The sequence below is a fragment of the Chiloscyllium plagiosum genome, unplaced genomic scaffold (assembly GCF_037043375.1).
Source record: "Chiloscyllium plagiosum isolate Xiang-an unplaced genomic scaffold, Cpla_swu_hap1 HiC_scaffold_8, whole genome shotgun sequence".
Lineage (NCBI taxonomy): Eukaryota > Metazoa > Chordata > Chondrichthyes > Orectolobiformes > Hemiscylliidae > Chiloscyllium > Chiloscyllium plagiosum.
In genome coordinates, this window is record NW_028270146.1 from 54,394,144 (window position 1) to 54,416,010 (window position 21,867).

Consider the following 21,867-nt stretch of genomic DNA (forward strand, 5'->3'; position numbering starts at 1 on the left):
TATTGCAATTTATTAATCAATAATAATTGATAAAGTCTGGTCTCTGATTACCACTGATTTGCTTCTAATTAGTGTTTGATTTAAAACATTGATATTTGTGCCAAGGGGAGAAAATGCATGGAACTAGGATTGAGCAGAGAGCCCACCTGCTGGTAATAGAATGATTTCAGTCCTATTAAACTGACTGCCTCTACATACGTACTTTAGGATTCTCATGGGTAACAGCAGCATATTCATAGTAATGTATTTAAACTCCTCCGGACTGATACCGTATCCTGAACCGCCAGTAAAAACATTTTCTGTCCAAAGATGCCAAGGATGCATCCTGGTCAATGTTAGACAATAGTGTTCTCAAACCCTCTCAGTTGATAACTATTCTCCTTCTAGCCCAATTAAGATCGTGCTACCTTCCTGTCCCCTAATTCGTGTAATATTATTCCTCTTTAGTACCACCCCAAAAAACATTTCCACCTTTTTCTATCTTTTCTCCCAAACCAACACTTCAGGTTACTTTTTCCCTTTCCCTCTCATCAAATCAACTACTTTTATCTAACCCTTTTATGATTATCAGTGTCCTGTTTGGGATCTTAATTTCTTTGATCCGATCTGAATCTAATGGCTAATGTAGTGGAACAGTTTCCCATCTGCTTTCGTTGCTATATCTATTGTTCTTGAGTTCCTGCCTATGCTGTAGAAAGCCACATCCTAGACATTAGCACTGGAAACTATATAGTGAACAGGCAGAAACCTGTCCTTATGCAATAACTACTTGATGAGAGGAACTGGTGAAGAACAGTGTGGTCCTAGCTGTGCAGACTTTTGTCAGCAAATGCATTCCAGATTCCCAAACATCCATTGTCAGCATGAAGCACTGCCAGCTGGCATGTTGCCAACTATTTTTCTGCCCTGCCCTGTGCTCTCAGATTAATTATCCTCAAATGTTAACTTTTATGTTTAAGAATCAACTCCGCTCTGAACATTAAGTTTAAAATGACTCTATCATACCAATAGTTTTAAATTTTTTTTTACTGTTTATAGTTAATTAATGCTGTGTAGAATATTTATTTCTAATGAAGGATTGTGAAAATGCTGATCCATTGCTCTGCCCAGCCAACCATAAGTGAAGCAAGGAATCGATTCAGTTCTACCGGATGGCTGTGGTTCAGTCATACAATTTTTGCTAATACAATACAGCACAGGAACACTTCCTTTGGCTCACTAAGCCTGTGCTGATAAACAATTCTATTTATTTTTCAGGGCTTAACTGTATCTCTAGAAAAACATCTACTTGGTTTTGATACTGGAGGTAAGTAGAATGACATTGAAATGCAAAATTTATAACCTCTGGTTTAACTGCATGCTGTAATTCCCATATGTAAATACCATTAACGCAGAGGAAGGCTATGTAGCTCATCACAGTGTTAGCTTGCTAATCCCATTCCCCAATTCTATCCCTGTAGCCCTACAAATATTTTTTTTAATTTTGCATGCCCACCATGCTTTTAAATTAATTCTTTCCTTCCACACTCTTAAATCCTTCTTAACCAGGTATATGTACTTTGAATAAAAACTTTGTTTTTAAGTCCTTTGCAAATGTGTTTATGTTTTACATACTGATATAGGTTTCAGCATGGCAATACATACTACTTAGTGGCTGAGAATTCATTGAAACCTCTCTGTTCCCCATAGAACCCCTCATTACCTCTCGTAATCAATATAATAATTTTACCTTCCCTTGTACATATGGGCCCACTCACCCTGCGCATACACTTACACTTAGTCACTCAGCAGCTGAGCCTTAGGATACACTATTTCTTGCACCCCTCAACTGAGACTTGAACCTTTGTGTATTTTGAATCCTTCTGGCTTGCATTACCATTTCACTTCTAATTGAAAAAAATTATTTAAGTTTTCTACTCCAGTTTAGTTCTATAAAATAATGGATTATTAAGAGACATTGATTTCGTTGCTTTTTAAAGGTGGCATAGGACTTGGTTTTTGAAAATGTATAATGGGAACTTTTAAAAACCAAATGTATATATGGAAACCAAATTACTAGCATTGTACAGTCTTTCTGCAACACAATTCATGCCATGTCCCATTGCTTGAATTTAAAAATCCAAAATGCATTATAACATTGCCTGAAAAGTGAATAATCACAATTTCAATGTTTCCATCCTTCGTGATTTTAAAATTTGTGTGTGTGTATAAATTTCAAAATTCTAAATAAATGCTTGTCTATTTTGCCGAATCTTGTTACTAGGTTATTACAGAATTTATTCCGTCTCGTTATTTTAATTTCTGGTTTCTACATTGACCAATGCTTTAAAAGATCAGGAATTATTTGATGTTAAATCTCTCCAACCTTTTCAATCAACACTGATGTTTAATGTTTCTGTGAGCAGTAATCGAAATGCCACATGTCTATCCTTTTTCCTTATTTTTCCCACTCATTCAACCACCAATTTAACATATTAAAATTTAGTGTGGTCTCAAGTTATGTAAATACACTAGTTTGTTCAAAGGCTTACTAGCTGTACTTTTTTTTAAAAAAAAAGTCTCCTCTACTGTAAGTATTTTTAACATTCAATCTTCCGTCCTAGCGAGAACCTACATTTTTTTTTTAAGGAAACCTAAAAACTACAGGCTAGGAGTAGAAATAGGCCATGTGGCCCTCCAAGCTTGCTACATCATTTAGTAAGGTTCATCGCTGATGTGTCTGAATTGCATGTTCACATCTACCCCACTGCCTTTAATTTTTGTCAAACAAGACTATGTCTACCTCTGCCTTAGAAATATTTGATGACTTTCTTTGGCAGTGGGGTCTGAGGCAGTGTGTTCTAAGATCTCTTCACCCTTGAAAATTTATCCTCCCCTCTATACTGAAAACTGTCCCCAGAAGAGGAAATATCCTTTCCACATTGCTGCCAGACCACTCAGGATCTCAGTCTTCAATCAAGTGACTTCTAACCTTTCTAAACTATAATGCAAGCAAGTCCAGCCTGTGCAGTCTTCTCTAATAAGACTATCCAATTATTCCAGGTATCCATCTAGTAAACCTCAGAATTGTTTCAAATTATTGGCAACCTCCTTCAAACAAGGGGACCAAAGCCAAACGCGGTATTCAAGATGTAGTCTCGCCCTATATAAATGAAGGATAGCATTCTTACTTTTCAGAAGGATTGCATTCCATTCTGCAGTAGTTCTCCATTTAAATAATACTGTTTTTATATTCTTCCTGCCAAAGTGTATAACTTCAGAATTTCCCACATTTTACTTCATCTGTCAGATTTATTGTCAGGTCAATCTTATGTTGGTCTGATTTTGCTTCCCATGTAATGTAAAGGGTTTGATTTATATATTTGAACATTTGAGTTTAGATTTTTAAATTTAAACGAGTGACATGGGTTTTCTGTGTTGAGGGAGTTTAATATTGATTAACCTCTGTAGCCATGGTGATTTATTTTTTAAATGTTGAGAGAAAGACTTTCTGAATATAACTGGTCTGGTTTACTATGTTCATTTGTAAATCTTTTCCCAATGTAAACAGTTGTGCATTAGGCTTAGTTTGAGAGGTCAGGAAATTTTTGTTTCCTTTTGATTAGGGATGCGTTAATAGCTTGGGGAAATTCTTTTATTGTTTCAATTTAGGCAGTCATGGCTTAAGGTGGATGTGGAAAGCAATTGTTCCTGAGAAAGGGAGAAGATAGTTAGAACTGTTAAAAAATAGATTGTAATGAGTTAGCAACAATACAGACCAGTTTGGTTAAAATCCTGAAGGTATTATTTGAAGATGAGATGGTTAAACTCAGCTGTATGAAGGTTCTAGGAAGAGGCTATCAGATTTCTAAGACTAGGAATTGAAGCCATAGATAAGTTAAACCATATGTGGGACAGAGAAGGGAATTCTGAGTTCTAAAAGCATCAATGGGATTGTATTTTTACTGTTTTGAAATCTTTAAATATGTTTTATGTGAATTGTTTGGTTTATTCTAATTTAGCTTCATTTCTTTTGCGTAATAAATTGTTTTTTATTGTTAAAACCAAATCTGTGATATTGTGTGCTTCTGTTTCAGTGTAAGCACATGTTAAAGACCATAAGACATAGGAGTGGAAGTAAGGCCATTCGGCCCATCGAGTCCACTCCACCATTCAATCATGGCTGATGGGCATTTCAACTCCACTTACCCGCATTCTCCCCGTAGCCCTTAATTCCTTGTGACATCAAGAATTTATCAATTTCTGCCTTGAAGACATTTAGCGTCCCAGCCTCCACTGCACTCTGTGGCAATGAATTCCACAGGTCCACCACTCTCTGGTTGAAGAAATGTCTCCGCATTTCTGTTCTGAATTTACCCCCTCTAATTCTAAGGCTGTGTCCACGGGTTCTAGTCTCCTCGCCTAACGGAAACAATTTCCTAGCGTCCACCCTCTCCAAGCCATGTATTATCTTGTAAGTTTCTATTAGATCTCCCCTTAATCTTCTAAACTCCAATGAATACAATCACAGGATCCTCAGCCGTTCCTCATATTAGACCTACCATTCCAGGGATCATCCGTGTGAATCTCCGCTGGACACACTCCAGTGCCAGTATGTCCTTCCTGAGGTGTGGGGACCAAAACTGGACACAGTACTCCAAATGGGGCCTAACCAGAGCTTTATAAAGTCTCAGTAGCACACCAGTGCTTTTATATTCCAACCCTCTTGAGATAATTGACAACATTGCATTCGCTTTCTTAATCACGGACTCAACCTGCATGTTTAACTTTAGAGAATCCTCAACGAGCACTCCCAGATCCCTCTGTACTTTGGCTTTACGAATTTTCTCACCGTTTAGAAAGTAGTCCATTCTTGTATTCTTTTTTCCAAAGTGCAAGATTTCAATCTGGGATCTGTCTTTGTGTACATGGAAGAATGCAGCAAGGGCTCCCATACCTTTATGTAATAGTCATATCAGTTTTTCAACATTATTTAATTCTCGTGCCTTCAGGTAGCTACAAGGTCATAAACGTATAATTTAATTCAGTGTAAAATGTACTGACTTTTACATTATCCATCTGCATTTATCCTTTAAAGAAACTGATTCTAATTGGTCAGGTCCACATACTCTGAGGAATTTAAACCCTGGGATTAATTGGTCGAACTTGCTATGTTAGTAACTTGATCCCATTCTGTAACAGTTACATCTGTTCCAGTTGTTTAACTTGACTTTTAAATTGCTTAATTCTGTTGCTGGTGAATTTGCCAGATTTTCATGATATTAGAAATAACTGTAATTGAATTGGTTTGAACAGATGCCACCTTGAATGAGGCTGCAAGAGTCCTCCGGTTGCTGCATATAGAGGAACTACGAGATCTTCAGACCAAGATTAATGAAGCTATTGTAGCCGTTCAGTCAATAATAGCTGATCCCAAAACTGATCACAGGCTGGGAAAGGTTGGAAGATGATTAAAAGGTGGAAATAGTTGGAACTTTGCACTGTTTGTAATCTGTATTTTGAAACTCAGAAATTGACAAAAGGAAATAACTTTTGATCCCACATGGTTAGATAGTCCTATTGGCAAACTGTTCACGGAAGTGGAATAAATACTAAAACTTGAGAAATTAAAAATTTGTTTCTTGAATTTTATTGTTAAATTGGAACAAAGTTACAACAGTGTGGTTACAAGAGTTTTGTCAAGTTAAACACATTCCAGGTAATGTACATGCTTCACAATAGGAAATAGCAAAAAGTACAAAATTAAACTGTTCAAGTTGTTAAAATTATTGTTAATGTGCAAGAAAAAAGTTTGCATGGAGAAAGCACTACAATGTATGATGTAAAATGAAACATTCAAAACAAGTTTGAGAGCAGGTTCATTTATTAAATGTTTGTCGATAGTAAAACCACAAGACCTTGTACTAATCAATATTTGTTAAATATTTTAGTGAATATTATAATTGGAAAAGCTGAATAATTTATACTATTTTCTGTAGTAACCTGCAGTGAATCCTATTTCGAGCCAATTGAAAATGATAATGGTTATGGAAATGGCAGTTTTGCTGTCTCCACCTGGAGAAGCAGGTTAGAAATAAAAACAGGATTATTTTTAAAATGTTTAGTGTTTGAAAAGCACGATAGAATCACAAACTCTGTACTGTGGATTAATTAATGAAACAATTGAAGGGTCAGATTTTTTTTTTTAAAACTTGTCTGCCAGTTCTTATTCAACTATTTAAACAGAAGAGGTGTTATACCAAATTACCGAATACTAGTTAAATATTTTTGTGGCTTCAGTTTTTTGTCATGCTTTAAGAGTATTCAATAGCATTAGACACTTTGTAAACACTTTTTGTGTAACTGTAATATAGGATCAATAGTGCAGATTGGTGTCAGATTTTGCAAATAATGTCTACTCCCAGACAATTTTAGCAATTTTAAAACATGATTAAAGTGTTTAAGGGATATAAATATTCCTTTATATTGTTTATTACCAATTCCTGGCTCGACAAAAGATTGAAGCTATCAACACTAACCAAAATTATGGAGTAAATGGGAGAGCTACTTCTGGAATCTTTACTTATGCAATAAAACATCAAAGTCAGGAAATTCCTATTTGATTTGCCTTGCTCTCACTGCATCTCTCCAATACACTAATGAAACACAATGAAGTATGAAGTTGTAGTGCTTGCCCAATAGGCTGAAAAATGTTGACTGAATTTAATATAATTTGCACTACCTAGTTTATATTTTGTGCCTCATTGGGTGTTCTTCGATCTTTTGGAAGAGACAAGCTGTTGCTTGTCTTGCTTTTATAGCTATTGATCTCTTGGAGAGGGGTGCTACGTTGGTTTCACTACCTATAATTGTAAAGTCCACTAAAAGTCTGGACAGCTTCAGTGTGATAAAGCAGGGTGAGCACTGTTCTTGCAATGACTAAATGTTACTTGGCAGAATACCTTTGTGATAAAATGTCAAATCTAGAATTCTGAATTGTTTAATAAGAATCAATTCCACATTACAAAAAAGTGCCTTGATTAAGCACAACTTATTTTTTAGAAGATACTATTATTATTAAACTTCAACCCCCCCCCCCAAACAAAAATGTTTTAATAGCATTGTGGTTATTTTTAAAGCAATATTAAATACAAAATTGCTATATTGTTCTGTACCGAGACTCTTCCTAATCTAGTTTGGAAGCCTGATGCAAAATACTGTCATAATTTCCTGATGAGGAAAACAACTGGGTTATCCAGAGGTATTTCTTCCTGCCACACATGGCTTTGTTTGGAGCCCAGATCGAGGAAATTCTGCACGTCTGAAGTCCAGTTTGTGAACTCTTGTTTACTATTGTGTTACTGTAACTGAGCTCATCACCATCATGACTAGGTACCTTTTATGTAAGTCACTAATATTTACTTGTAACAGGAATACTGCAACAGAACAATATGCAGAATAAATTTATGTGAGGCAAAACTCCACATTGGCATCATCAGCACTGAACCAGTTGACTGCTAAATAGGCTATTTAAAAACCACTCTTGTATTTGGGAAATGTATAATGATTGCATAGTAAGTCAATGTGTAAACACATTGGTGTGCCATCTTTAAGGGAAAAACATGTTTAATTTTGAGGTTGTTTTACAATATTCATGATGTCCAATGATTTTTTAAATTTGTAGTTTGGCAATTTTTATTGCTGTTGAAAAGTAAGCTCAGGTCAAATATGATTTAATACGAGTAATACTGCAATAGTCTGACATGTCCACTGACATTTTGGGTTTTGCTTGTAATATATATCATACACCTGAATGTCTTGGGCTAGTCATAAATGATGTTGAGCAGATGTTGCTTTACTGATGATACACAGGCATTTTACAATAAGAAAATCAGTATTGCTATACTTTTGTTCCAGACTAAATCATCTACTGTATCAGTCTTTGGTTCAACTTGTAACATCGCTTTCTGGTTAAAACAGTTTTGGTTAGAGAAATATTTTCAGTCTAAACAGGAACTAATTTTATTTTGTTGGACTATGGTACATTCATATCTGATTCTTCTATGTAGCTTGTCAAGGGTAACAATTGCAACAATATCTGACTGAATAACTGAATCTTGTTAAGTTTTAGACATCAATTCAGGATGTCAAATCTGAAAATCACGATTGTTTAGTTGTTTGAAGCTGACTGTTAAATACTTCTGAAATAAGTGCAGTTACTTCTAGATGATGAGAAAGAAATTGAAACATTTTGCCAGCCTTTCGGAAAAGAATTCAGCCAGTCCTCAGGTTGTGAATGGGTTCCGTTCTGGAATCTGCTCACAAGTCGATTTGTATGCAAGTTGGAATGACTCGCAGGATAGAGTAAAGCAGCTATTCGTAAGTACAGGAAATGTTTGTATGGTGCTGTATCACCTTCTGTTAAATCATCTCTGAAGTATTTTATTCCATAGTTTGTGCTTTTTCTTCACTGCATCATATACTTGATATGTGTCCATCACACAACTATTTATGCTTGTGTTCTTTAAATTTCAGAATAAGCGACCAGGTATTGACCATGTATTCATACCAGTCACTGAGTCCACTAAAAACAAAAAGGCAGCACAGTAGTGTGTTCTTGAAAATCATGAGGTATGGAAGCTCTCTCAAAAAAAAATATAGTTACCATGTAACATTTTCAGTTCCCTACTAACAATGGGAGGAAAAGTACAGACCAATCCATGCAGCATTGTGCTCCAATAGAGCTCTTCCTCCAGATGTAGTATGCTGAAATACAGTTGTCATTACCAGCACAATCATTATTTGCTTCCTGCCAGGAGAGGAAAAAAGGTAGATTAAATGATACTGTGCAAGTATTCCTCATGGCGATATTAAAACAAAAAGCTGACTTGTTGAATTTAATTTGTAGCTGTTGATGCTAGTTTAGTTTTTATTAACTAGCAAAGTACTATTCTTAGTTATCAAATTTATCCTGGTAAATAAAAATTGAAAGAATCGCAGATGCTATCATTTCTGAGGAAGGGTCATGGGACCCGAAATATTAACTGATTTCTTTTCACTGATGCTAGCTTTTCTGGCAGCTTCTGTTTTTATTCATCCTGCTAAAGAAGGGCAAGAATTTAGTTATTCCACATTTCTTTTACTTCATTCTACAAATGAGAATAGAGAAATCCATTGTGAAGTCATTGAAAAGTGACCACAGCTTGAACATAGATGCGAAATGAAATGAAATTAGATGGGTATAAGTTCAGGATACAAAAGGAATTGAATGATTATTTAAAAAGGATATTGCGCAAGGGAATGAGTAAATGGCAGGGCAATAGCACAATGTCCTGAATGGCCTCTTACTATGCTGTAACACTTGTGTGCTTCAGAACATTAAGGACTGACTCAACAAAGTATTTTTGTCTTATAGGAATGTACTTTTTCCTTTGAAAAGCAAACACTATTTCTTGAAGTACTGGTCTTGCACATGTATTTTTCACTTTCCACTGTAACAAATTCCCCATCACACATTTTATAATTAACCTTAAAATACATCTTTTTCAAACTTAATGGAACATTCTATCATGCTAACAATCACTATTTCCTAAAGATTCTTTTACACACAGTTATTAATTAGTCCTCTCATTGCAATTGCATTAATGTTTACATAAAAATAGATCTAAAACAGCCAGCGCTCTAGTTGACTTCTTAACATATTGTCCCAGAAAACAGTCTCCTACGTTCAAAGAATTTTTCCTCCATATCATTGACACTCTGTACTTTTACCCAATCTAGAAGTAGTTAAGTGTCTCATTATTATTGCATTCCCCTTACTTATATGCATGTCTAATTCTCTGAGTTAGATCATGCTCTACATTACCACATTGGTTAGTGTACCACTGCCATTAATGGTTAGTGGGCTATAAACCACTCAATGTTTGCTGCTAAAAGGTACGTTCCAAAAATGAAAAACATTTCAGCTTCCATTTGTGCAGTTGGTTGAAGTATAATGGTTGGGACACAAGAACTCCCTCCCTGCTCCTTTAATTCCATGAAATATTTTAGATCTCTGAGCACAGAAGCTTGTGTTCAATCCTCATTCTGCAATAAGTATTCCTTCTGTACTGCTTATGTGTGTCAAGCCAATATTGTGTCGTCTTAGAACCCTGTGGTTTGAACCCATAACCTAATGTACTCCATCAACTTAGGTCATCAAGACCCAGCTTTGCAAACTTTGCTTCGAAACTTCTTGCACAAACTACACGCAAGTTCTTATTCAGATAGTGCTGTTTGCGAGCAAAAATAAGAGATCCCTTAAATACATTAAAGTTTTACTTTCTTTAATTTTAAAATTCTTCGATCTTAAGTATGAGAGGCTGGAGTAAATCAAATAATGTTAATACTTGATCTACACCAGCAAACTTTTAAACAAGCAATAGAAAGAGGCTGCAACCTTTTAAGGCACCTTTGGGTAATAGGAATTGCTTTTAGGGAGGGAGTAATATCACAAAGTATACATTTCTTTTCAATTTAGAATTGCTATTCCCTAGCAAGAACTTTCCAATTTTGTATCCTCTTACCATGCAGACAACGAGGGTAGGCCACAGTTATTCCGTACAGATGTGATCTTTGATCAGGTAGGTACTCATCAGTAATTTGGTTACTATCTTTAGATACAACTATAATTCCATCTCTGGAAAAAAAAGCAATTGAATCATTCAGAAATGCTGATTCTATGTTTGGAGCAACTAGAAAGAAAAAAGTAAAATAGTGGATAGAAGGAGTGATCTTCAGACATTGATCTAATTACGGGCTTCCAATAAATTATAAACGTTAATCTTTGCTCTGGTGAATCCCTCAATTACATTTTTTTTGAAGTTGTTCTGATATTTGTTATGTATAACATTCCCTGTTTGTATTTGTTTTATTTTAGTCCTTAAAAAGACTGCCATGTCTTGTTCCCATCTGCCCACCAGTGGGAGCAATCTTTCATTGTTTACCTACAGTAGGATGCCTAGGTTGCTCTTGGTGTTGGCAGCTCCACTCCCCATTATTACATTGCTCTCGCTTTAGGCTTCCCCAAAATCTACTCTCTCCCATACCCATTTCTATTCAATATCTCTGCCCTGCAGTATCCTGGGTGCTCTCCTAACAGCCCTCCATTTTTACAGTCTGTAACTCCTGAATCACCTCTAAGTGTCCCCATGCATTATTGTGTGTTGGTTTAGGGAGTACCGTTGTAATACTCTCTCAGGCAGTTCTCCAGCACTGGAAGCAGGAGCTGGAGATTTATGTCCTATTTTGAGGCATGATAACATGAAACTGACAGTCCCGGCAGTGATACAGCAAGAAGGAACACAGGCTACCACATAAGTTGTCCAGGGCTTTTAGGGTGGAGGGGAAATCTGAGACTTCAGGCAGAGGACAGTGAGGGGATGGGGGTGACATCTCGGGAGGCACCCCGATGCATAAAAAGTATTCTTTAAATGAGGGACAGCCCTTCCTTCAAGCCTTTTCCCACTTGGGGTACAAAAAAATGGTTTCCAACTTGCAACTACCTGCCTATGTCAATATGGTCTGGGTAGTGTATTTTCTTAAATCAATAAGCTTGCTAAAACAATCTGTTGACCTTTGATTATTTAACTGAATATGGCAGGCAGGCTGCCACTTTTGATATCTTGTTAACTCTAATGTATTATGGGAACAGGTCAGCTATAGGTGGGAAGGTAGTAGGCTAGCCATCTGACATAATGTTCTTTATTATTCCCCATACCCAGTGGGGCTGCAAAATGTAGGCCATAGTTACACTTAATAGTTCCATTAAATTTTGCTCCTACCTTCTCCAATCTGTGTAGTAGAAGTGATTTGCATAAGCAACAATACTAAAGGGATAGTTTAGACCACGTTGCACCACCTGTCTTCTTGTACCATCGGAAAACACACACTCCAGATCTTTGGTTCCTTTCATCAATGAAAGCAAGAAGAAAGGTTGTTAGTATTCAACTGCAAATTTCAAAAGTGTATGCTCTTAATTTTTTTTTGCTTTAATGCCAACTAACTTGATCTTTTAAAATGTTTCCTTGAATAATAAAGTATATTAAGCCTGTGAAACATACCAGCATCAGCCCAACATAGTTGTGAGGAAAAAGGGTCAAATGTCAATCCATTTGGCAATCCAATGTCATTTGTAACTAATACCCTTCTGTTAGTTCCATCTACACGAGAAGTCTCAATTTTAGGAGCTTCACGATTCCAGTCTGTCCAGTAAAGGTTGCTGAAGGGAAAGCAGAAGAGCAAGATAATTAATATAAACAAGGCTGTGTATTTAATTGAAAGACAGTGGGAGCCTATCATATTCCATTTACAAAATAGCCTCAACTAGGACAATGTCAAATATCTTAAAAGGAAACTGTTGATAGTCCAAGATTTTTAAAAATTCTCTGAAATTTGCTACGAGTCAAGTAATATGCACATTCAATTTTCTGCTACGTAAATTTTCTCCATTCTATAAACAGTGGAAGCATTTTAGATCTACAGTATATTGTGCCAACATCTGGGCAACATGTTGCCATAACACCTAATTCAGATGGTTGTCAGATGTTAGCATTTTGGAAAAACCCTGTTGTTTGGTTTACGACTTGCAAAAGCTATAATCATGTTGTCTACAAGGGCTATGTATGTTTAATTGGTAAGAAAGCATGTCAGATATTTTTTTTAAAAAATCATGTTCTGGAAAATTCTGAAGTTGTAAAACTTCATACCTTTATATGAAACCTACCCATTAAGAGAGTCCACTGCAATTGCTCTGGGATTTACCAGATCAGTATCAACAAGAACTCTTCGTTCAGATCCATCCAATTTAGCAACTTCTATCTTATCCAATCCACTGTCAGTCCAAAACATGTTTCTGTGGAGGTAGTCTATGGTTAGTCCTTCAGGACTAATCAGGTCTAAAGTTGGAGCAGAAACACAAAAGTGGTGATACAGATGATTCAGCATCCATCTGATAATTTTCAACAACAATTGGGCTGGATTTTATACTGTTAGGGGTTTTTTTTGTCCTCACCTTAAATGTTAGTGGTGGATTCTCTCACACTCTGGCATATTACACTGTAGCCATTTAATGTTCATTGGGCACTAACTGCTTGAGGTGAGGCTTTTACCACTTGTCTTATTGGGAGAGTGGGGGTGGAATATCCCAAGAGCTGCCGGTCAATCTGATGGTCAACAATTCTCACAAAAACAGCAAAACAAAAAAACACTTAGTTCCTAACAGAGATCACTGCTGGACTGGATGGATAGGAAAATGTGCATGGTGACAGGAAGGAACAGATGAATGTGGTGATATTTTTGTTAGGATAGGAGGTATTGTGAAGACTTTGGTGTTGAGAGGGGGTTTCCCTGGGCCTGGGGAACACTAAAGGAGGTAACCAGTCTCCACCAACCACCAGCTGGTATAGTGAAAGTTACTAGGCTTTCTCCTCGATGCTAGTCTCTGCTGGAAATGGATGAAATTGTCATGAGGGTGGGACAAATTAAAGGCCTCAAAAATGCTTGTTAACATTATTTGTCTGTTCAAAATTACATCATAATTATAAAATTTTAAGTATACATCATATAACTTTTCATAATATTTGCCTTGTAAAGACCTAATAAATTTTAGGACCTCTAATAAAGAACTCACCTGAGTTAATAACTGTTTCTGGCTCAGCACCTGGTTCCAAACTAGCGCGATTAATAGTTCGGCCAGAAACATCAGTCCAGTAAACCATCTTATCCCTGCAGTCGTAATCAATACCAATAACAATTGAACCCTTAATGAAAAATAAACCAAAGAAGAGTTAATTGTCTGATAAACAACCATTTGGAAAACTGAAAACAGCAATGAATCAATTTTGGAAAACCTTATAAATCTGTATAACAATTGGAGAAACTCAAACATGAATGTAAGTTTACACATATTACCTTATTGGAAAGACTCCACAATTTACATAGTTGTGTTGTGGGTGTTAAATGTTTAGTTTTTACAAGTATGAAGTTAACTACTTCTGTTATTCATTAATTAGTGCAAAATAGCTGATGCAAAAACATTACGTGACTATTCAAGGAAAGAAAAACTCAAAGTAGCAATAAAGGAAACAATAAATTACTCATTTTAAAAAAAACATAAGTTGCAGCATAACTTGAGTTACTTTATAATGTTCTAAATTGATTTACAGAATATGACATTGTCAATTGCAAGATTTGTAGCTCAGGTTGAGGTTTAGCGTGTGGGTTTGCTCGCTGAGCTGTAGGTTTGATATCCAGGCTAGGTAACATCATAAGCGGTGACCTCCAAGTGAAGAGAAGCTGTTGTCTCCTGCTTTCTATTTATATGTTTGTCCTGGATTGGGTTCCTGGGGTTTGTGGTGATGTCATTTCCTGTTTGTTTTCTGAGGGGTTGATAGATGGTATCTAGATCTGTGTGTTTGTTTATGGCGTTGTGGTTGGAGTGCCAGGCCTCTAGGAATTCTCTGGCATGTCTTTGCTTAGCCTGTCCCAGGATAGATGTGTTGTCCCAATCGAAATGGTGGCTTTTTTTCCTCCGTGTGTAGGGCTTCGAGGGAGAGAGGGTAGTGTCTTTTTGTGGCTAGCTGGTGTTCGTGTATCTTGGTGGCTAACTTTCTTCCTGTTTGTCCTACGTAGTGTTTGTGGCAGTCCTTGCATGGAATTTTGTAGTTGACGTTGGTTTTGTCTATGGGTTGTACTGGGTCTTTAAGTTAGTTTTTGTTTGAGTGTGTTGGTGGGTTTGTGTGCTACTAGGATTCCGAGGGTCTTCGTAGTCTGGCTGTCATTTCTGAAACTTCTTTGATGTATGGTTAAGGTGGTTAGGGTTTCTGGCTGTGTTTGGTCCATTTCAGAAATGACAGCCAGATTACTAAGACCCCTCAGTATCCTAGTAGCACACAAACCCACCAACACTCTCAAACAAAAACTAACAAACTTAAAAGACCCAGTACAACCCATGGACAAAACCAACGTCGTCTACAAAATTCCATGCAAGGACTGCCACACACACCTACGTAGGACAAACAGGAAGAAAGTTAGCCACCAGGATACATGAACACCAGCTAGCCACAAAAAGACACAACTCTCTCTCCCTCGTAGCCCTACACACGGAGGAAAAAAACCCCACCATTTCGACTGGGACAACACATCTATCCTGGGACAGGTGAAGTAAAGACATGCCAGAGAATTCCTAGAGGCCTGGCACTCCAACCACCACACCATAAACAAACACATAGATGGTATCTAGATCTACCAACCCCTCAGAAAACGAACAGGAAATTACATCACCACAAACCCCAGGAACCCAATCCAGGACAAACATATAAATAGAAAGCAGGAGACAACAGCTTTGCTTCACTTGGAGGTCGCCACTGATGATATTACCTAGCCAGGTAATGAAACGTCTGGATATCAAACCTGCAGCTCAGCGAGCAAACCCACACACATTATTATCAATTATTTATTCCAATTTGGTCATGATTTCCAAAATATTAAAATGTCACTGTGCTTGAATAGACAAAAGAACTGGCAGCTTGTTACATAACATAGATGTGCAGTAAATAACAACTCGGGTTGGAACGAAGGGTCTGTTTCCATGCTGTACATCTCTATGACTCTATGATAACTTCATTTCTGTGTTTCTATAATGTCTTGCTAATAAGCAGCGAGATTAATTTACTTCGGAAAGGTGATGACCATTCCCTATATTCCTTAGTTACCTTATATGTCTGGACAAAGCACACAGAAAAGCACAGCAGGTCAGGAAGTATCCAAGGAGCAGGAGAATCGACATTTCAGGCATAAGCCCTTCATCAGGAATGAAGAGCTTATGCCTGAAATGTCAATTCTCCTGTTCCTTGGATGCTGCCTGACCTGCTGTGCTTTTCCAGCACCACACTTGATACAGTCCTCACTTTCTCCAAAGCATACAGAAGGCCTAAGTGAAACCAGAGCAAGTGTGAACTGATTTATAACTCAAAAATAATAACCCAAAAGGCAAAAAAAGAGGGCAACAGTCTGATTTATCAGTCACCTTATAAATGTAAGAATACTTGTTCCATTGGAACTTGTTTAAATTTGACGTACTGGGGGAGTTAGCAGAGATTCTAGTGGTGGGCAATGGATATATGATGAAGTTTAGTTGGAGTTCCCAGACATCCTTGACAAATTTCCCCTTTTAAAGGCCCAATATAACATGCCAGTTAAAATCACAATGAGTTCTAGATGTAGGTTTGCTCGCTGAACTGCAAGGTTCGTTTTCAGATGTTTCATCACCATACTAGGTAACATTATCATGAGGCTCCAGATGAAGCCTCATCCAGAGACTCGCTGATGATGTTATCTAGTATGGTGATGAAATGTCTGAAAATGAAACTTCCAGCAAACCTACATCCAGAATCTCAACCTAGACTACAAATCTTCCCAAAATAGCTATCAAAGTGAATCCATTTGAAGGTCCCAAACCTCTACTGAATTACAGTAATTAACTCTGATGCAGCAGTGTAGCTTCTTTAGTGGCAGAATGATTCCAGTGATAAAAGTGTTTCTCTTTGCCTCAGCACACCTGATGCCCAGTTGAACCAGAGTCACAAGGCGTTACTTCGGTTGAACAGACCAATGTGAGCAGATGCCCCCTGGGCTATCCCTGCAGGAACCAGTGGTCTGTCCTGGCAATTTTGGCTGTCTCCAAGATTGGGAACCAGGGCTTGGACCTTGCTTGTGATTGATTCACAGACCTCTGAACCATCAGTGTCAGCAGTGGCTCCATGAGGTAAAGTTAAGTGCTCTCAACAAATCAAAGCATGAAAGACAACATTGCTGTGTTCCAACCATGACTACTTGTCAAAAGTAATTAATCAGTAGGAAAACACCTGAGTTCATGAAAGGCACTTTAAAGGAAGGCTTGCATTTATAAACTTGACAGTAAACATCTGTTCAATCCTCCCACTGTACCTACTGTGCTATATTGCTACTGTTCCTCAATTTATCTCATTTGCATAGTGATATTAATGTTCCTGTGGTAATATTTGATTTATATGCATGGGTGCAATTTACTGATACTGGTCCATTTACACTTGCTAAAATATGAAAGTAACCTGATATTTTTCCTTTCACAAATACTAACATTCTCTGCAGATATTCCAATGGAGAAGCTTATAAAAATAGATACTTTACATGAAGAGCTAACAGGCTCTTGGCTCCCTCTTTGTTTAGCTGAGTACCATTCAGGGGCAGGTACCCAATGTGCTGGCCCTGAGCATATAAAAGGAAGGTACCCGTGCGTGGTGCAGACACTACAGGAGCTGGAGAAGGCTGTGTAATGGGAGGTGCAACTGTTGGTATACCTGGCAAATTCAACAGAAAACATTCATAAATCACTAGGATGAATTTCAGATCTCTATAAAACTATGATTACAATGCTGTGCATCATTAATAGGCAACTAGAACAATTCCGATTAACTTTTACAATTTGTGACTTTATACTGTTGCTTTCTATAATGCTGCATGGTTCAATCTTGGCTCAATTTGTAGTACGCATGCCTCTGAATCAAACAGTTATAGGTTCAGAAACCACAACACATTTGCTGATGATCCAGTGCTGGACTGAAGGTGAGGTGCTAAACTGTTTTGGATAAAGCGAAGTGGAATATTACCTTACTCATAGATACCATTAGTAGGGTACCATCAAGCAATTTTCGAACAAAGATAAAGGAGTTCTCCCTGGTCCCCTGTGCAATATGTGTCTCAACTAAAATTAATAAAGCAGATTTGCCTGCTTATTGCTATTTGTGGGATCTTGTGCACAATTTAACTGCTGCATTTCAGTATCTTATCAACAACGATAGCAATTTTAAAAAAAAGTATTTTGATTCACTTCAATAATGAAAAGAGCTATACAAATATAATGATAGCTTTACTTGCTAAAAGTTCCCCATACGATTTGAACTTCTCATTTTGGAAACTAGACATGAAGTATTTTTACCAACACCACTTTTCCATTATTCCTTTCCTCTACCTTAAAATGATCTTTAATTTTCACTTTACAAAGAAAGTCAAATTGAAAGTTCTCACATGCAGGTGGACTGCCGGGTTCAGTTCTAGTTCCTTGAATTTCCCGACCATCTTTATCGACACACCAACAGTAACCACTGTTTCCATGGCATTGCAAAGGACTAAATTCCCCAAACTCATTACATTCGGGAATGTACTGATCATTAGCTGGTCTGCCACTGTAATGTTCCAGAAGACTCAGTCTCCACCGTTCGCACACAGTTGGTTGTCGCTGTGGGGGTTCTGAAATACATTAATACACTGTAGTTAGTGTAAAATCTTTTGTTGAATGAAACAATTGTTTGAATTCTTTATTGCAATCCAGTTTTATGAAGAGGATGCAAAGTAATCTATCCTAAAACAATAGATTGGGAAAAAAAAGAGATTTAATCACAGACCTTAGTGGGGGATACTTAGATATCAGATATATGTTTAATTACATTTAGAAAAGGGGTAAAAGAAATGTAACAATAGCTGGGTTCCAGGGATAAACAAATTTGAGCAAACCACAAGTTTAAAAACAGACCATTCACAACAGTTAAAGAATATATAACCAAACTGAGACATAAAAATTATAGAAGGAATGTAAAAACTAAAAAGAAAAAGCTGCGGTAAGGGCTTTGTAAGCACATATGAAGAGATACTGTAGTTAAAAAAGACGAGTTGGTGATAAAGGTTATTTTGTATTGAATCTGAGGAAATGACAGAGAAGGTAACTAAGTATTTCTCTGTCTTCGAGGTATGTGAAACAGGCTGTTTTGTGGGGGAGGATGTGGAATAATTACCACTAGACCAAAAAAAATTCAAAGAGAGACTGCACTTTAACATTTCTTAAGTTGGCTAAAAATAGAAAACCAATCAAGCCCAAATGATATATATCACAAAATACGTACGGAAATTATAAAGGAGGTAGCAGAGGATCAACTATAATTTTCTAAAAACTATGAAAATTGTAACTGTGCCAAGACATGCAGTGTTCCAACTGTTAAATACTAGATGAGAAAAGAAATTTTAACAGATGAAGAATAATCTTCAAAATCTGAGATTAAATCATTGATTAGTTTCGAAAGGCATGGGTGACTCTGCAATAATGATAGAGGACAGCTTTAAAAGACAGGCCGTCTCTGTGCCCAGCTTCAGTCTACAGCCAATTCGGTTAACTTCATGTGATGTCAATAAACAGCTGGAGGCAATCAATATTGCAAAGGTCCTGACAACTTTTGACAAAAGTACTGAAAATAGCATCACCCCTGTGGTCAGGTTTTACAGCTACAATGTTGGCATCTATCCACCAATAAGGAAACATTGCCATGGTATGTCTTTTACATAAGCAGAAAAAATCCAATCCGGCCAATTGCCACCCCATCAGGCTACTCTCGATCATCAGTAAAGTGATGGAAGGAGTCACCAACAGTGCAATCAAGCAGCATCTGCTCAGCAATAACCTGCTCAGTTACACTCAATTTGGGTTCTGCCATGGCTACTCAGCTCCTGATCTTTGTTCAAATGTGGACAAAATGATTGACTTAGAGGTAGGTTGAGCATGACTTCCCTTGATGTCAAAGTAGCAGTTTACCCAGTGTGGCATCAAAGAGCTCTATCAAACCCAAAGTGAATTAGGAAAAATCCCCCCACTGGTTGGAGTTATATATATCTCACTGTGCTCTCTGGTCCACTACAAAATGGCGGTGGAATAGGAAACTCTAGCCAGAGCTCATCCACCTCTGTCCATTCTCCTTTTCTTCTCTTTTTCTCAATGTTTTTTCCTTCTTCTCTCCTGGCCTCTGACAACGACAACTTCCAGCCTGACTTAGCAGCCTCCCATAGTCACCTTCCTGCCTGGTGTGGCGACCTCTCAGTCTGGCACCCTCTGCTACGCCGGACTGTCTGAAGTGATCTCCCAGCCTCCTGGTGAAGCCCAGCACGGACTGGAACCAGGGCCTGGTGCGGTCTGAAGGCTAGGTGCCAGCATAGTCTGGGTTGGTAGAAACTTTTATTTCTGCAGTGCCGGACATTTTATTTCTCTATTTTCTGAGATCTTGTAACTAACGAAGCTGTACTTAAGTACCTTTGGACCTAACATGATACTGTAAGTGGCATCATATAAACTGTTCACTATTTTCATTGAGGATATGTGACAATAAAGCTGATTCATCATTCACAAAGAACAACCATGGCACAACTACATGTGGTTGACACTGTCTCCTGTCACATGTAATATATCACACTGTTTTAAATAAATCAACCCACAGCATTAATTGCTCCCTGATGCCAATTTGCTATTAGACCATTGTCATTAACATGACATGGAGGAACATTAAAGGAAACCATCATGCAGATGAGGCCAGTCATGTTGAAAATACAATTTGCTGGTAAGCACACAAATCTCTGTAGAGGGGACAGTTTAAGTCACTTGAAAAGAAATCAGGGTGTGTGCCAGATTGATAGCAAGCAAGAGAAGATCAAAGGCATTTTATCAAATGTCCTTGTTTAAAAAGACAGACATCTTAATAGAATTTAAGATTTCTCACTAATGTCCAGAGGTATGGTTCTTGATGTGGTTGTGGCTGATGTTAAATAATGAGCCACTAAGATTTGCTTAGCTGTTGGAAATGGAGACGAGACAGCCATAACACATCAGGATCACATCAAGAGCTAAGATATCCCCAAAAGATCTAGACCACATTAGACCAACTGGAATCAGATTAAACTTATAACATAGATAAGTACAGGAGAGGGCCTTGAGCCACGGTGTTGTGCCGAGGTTTAATCCTAATGTAAAATCTAATAACTTAATCTATGCACCCTTCAACTCACTGCTATCCATGTGCATGTCCAGCAGACGCTTAAATGTCCCCAGTGACTCTGCTTCCACTACCACCACTGGCAATGCATTCCATGCATTCACAACGCTCTGCATAAAGAATGTCTCCTCTATACCTTTCTCCTTAAAACTATGACTCCTCATAGCAGTCAATCCTGCCCTGGGGAAAAGTCTCTGGCTGCTGACTCTATCTATTCCTCTCATTATCTTGTATACCTTGATCAGGTCTCCTCTCTTCCTCCTTCTCTCCAGAGAGAAAAGTCTGAGCTTATTCAATGTTTCTTCATAAGGCAAGCCCTCCAGTGCAGGCAGCATCCTGGTAAACCTTCTTTCCTATAGTAGGGCTACCAGAACTGGACACAATATTCTAAGTATGATCTCACCAGGGACTTCTAGAGCTGTAGCAAAACCTCACGGCTCTTAAACTCTATCCGCCTGTTAATGAAAACCAAAACACCAATTGCTTTCTTAACAACCCTATCCACTTGGGTGGCAACTTTGAGGGATCTATGTACTTGCACACCCAGATCCCTCTATTCCGCCACGCTGCCAGGAATACTGTCTTTAATCCTATATTCAGCATTTGAGTTCGACCTTCCAAAATGCATCACTTCGCATTTATCCAGGTTGAACTCCATCTGCCATTTCTCAGCCCAACTCTGCATCCTGTCTATGTTGCACTGCAGCCTGCAATAGTCCTCGATTTTATCAACGGCACCTCCAACCTTTGTGTCATCTGCAAATTTACTAATCCATCCCACAACGTCCTCATCCAAGTCATTTATAAAAACTACAAAGAGCAGAGGCCCAAGAACAAAGCCCTGTGGGACCCCACTCATCACTGACCTCAGGCAGAATACGTTCCATCTACAACCACTCTCTGCCTTCTGTCAGCCAACCAATTCTGAATCCAGATAGCCAAATCTCCCTGTATCCCATACTTCCTGACTTTATGAATGAGCCTAATCATGGAGAACCTT

General features: G+C 37.8%; 2 protein-coding genes across 6 annotated transcripts in view; one reads left to right on the plus strand and one right to left on the minus strand.

Moving 5' to 3' along the window:
* rtraf (RNA transcription, translation and transport factor) overlaps positions 1-5,613 on the plus strand; it is a 32,402-nt gene extending 26,789 nt beyond the window's left edge. The window contains exons 7-8 of the mRNA XM_043697647.2: positions 1,258-1,306; positions 5,296-5,613. Of these exons, the coding sequence (XP_043553582.1) occupies positions 1,258-1,306; positions 5,296-5,450 (204 nt within the window). The 3' untranslated portion in view covers positions 5,451-5,613. The remainder of the gene's footprint in view (positions 1-1,257; positions 1,307-5,295) is intronic.
* The window catches only part of nid2a (nidogen 2a (osteonidogen)), a 113,913-nt gene continuing 97,659 nt past the window's right edge, over positions 5,614-21,867 (minus strand). For all 5 annotated transcript variants that reach the window (XM_087989853.1, XM_087989855.1, XM_087989852.1 and 2 more), the window contains 8 exons: positions 18,085-18,306; positions 17,188-17,357; positions 13,649-13,778; positions 12,743-12,914; positions 12,081-12,238; positions 11,802-11,925; positions 10,545-10,657; positions 5,614-8,788 (listed from right to left, as the gene is read on the minus strand). In XM_087989853.1, coding sequence (XP_087845979.1) covers positions 8,778-8,788; positions 10,545-10,657; positions 11,802-11,925; positions 12,081-12,238; positions 12,743-12,914; positions 13,649-13,778; positions 17,188-17,357; positions 18,085-18,306 — 1,100 coding nt within the window. In that variant the 3' untranslated portion in view covers positions 5,614-8,777. The remainder of the gene's footprint in view (positions 8,789-10,544; positions 10,658-11,801; positions 11,926-12,080; positions 12,239-12,742; positions 12,915-13,648; positions 13,779-17,187; positions 17,358-18,084; positions 18,307-21,867) is intronic.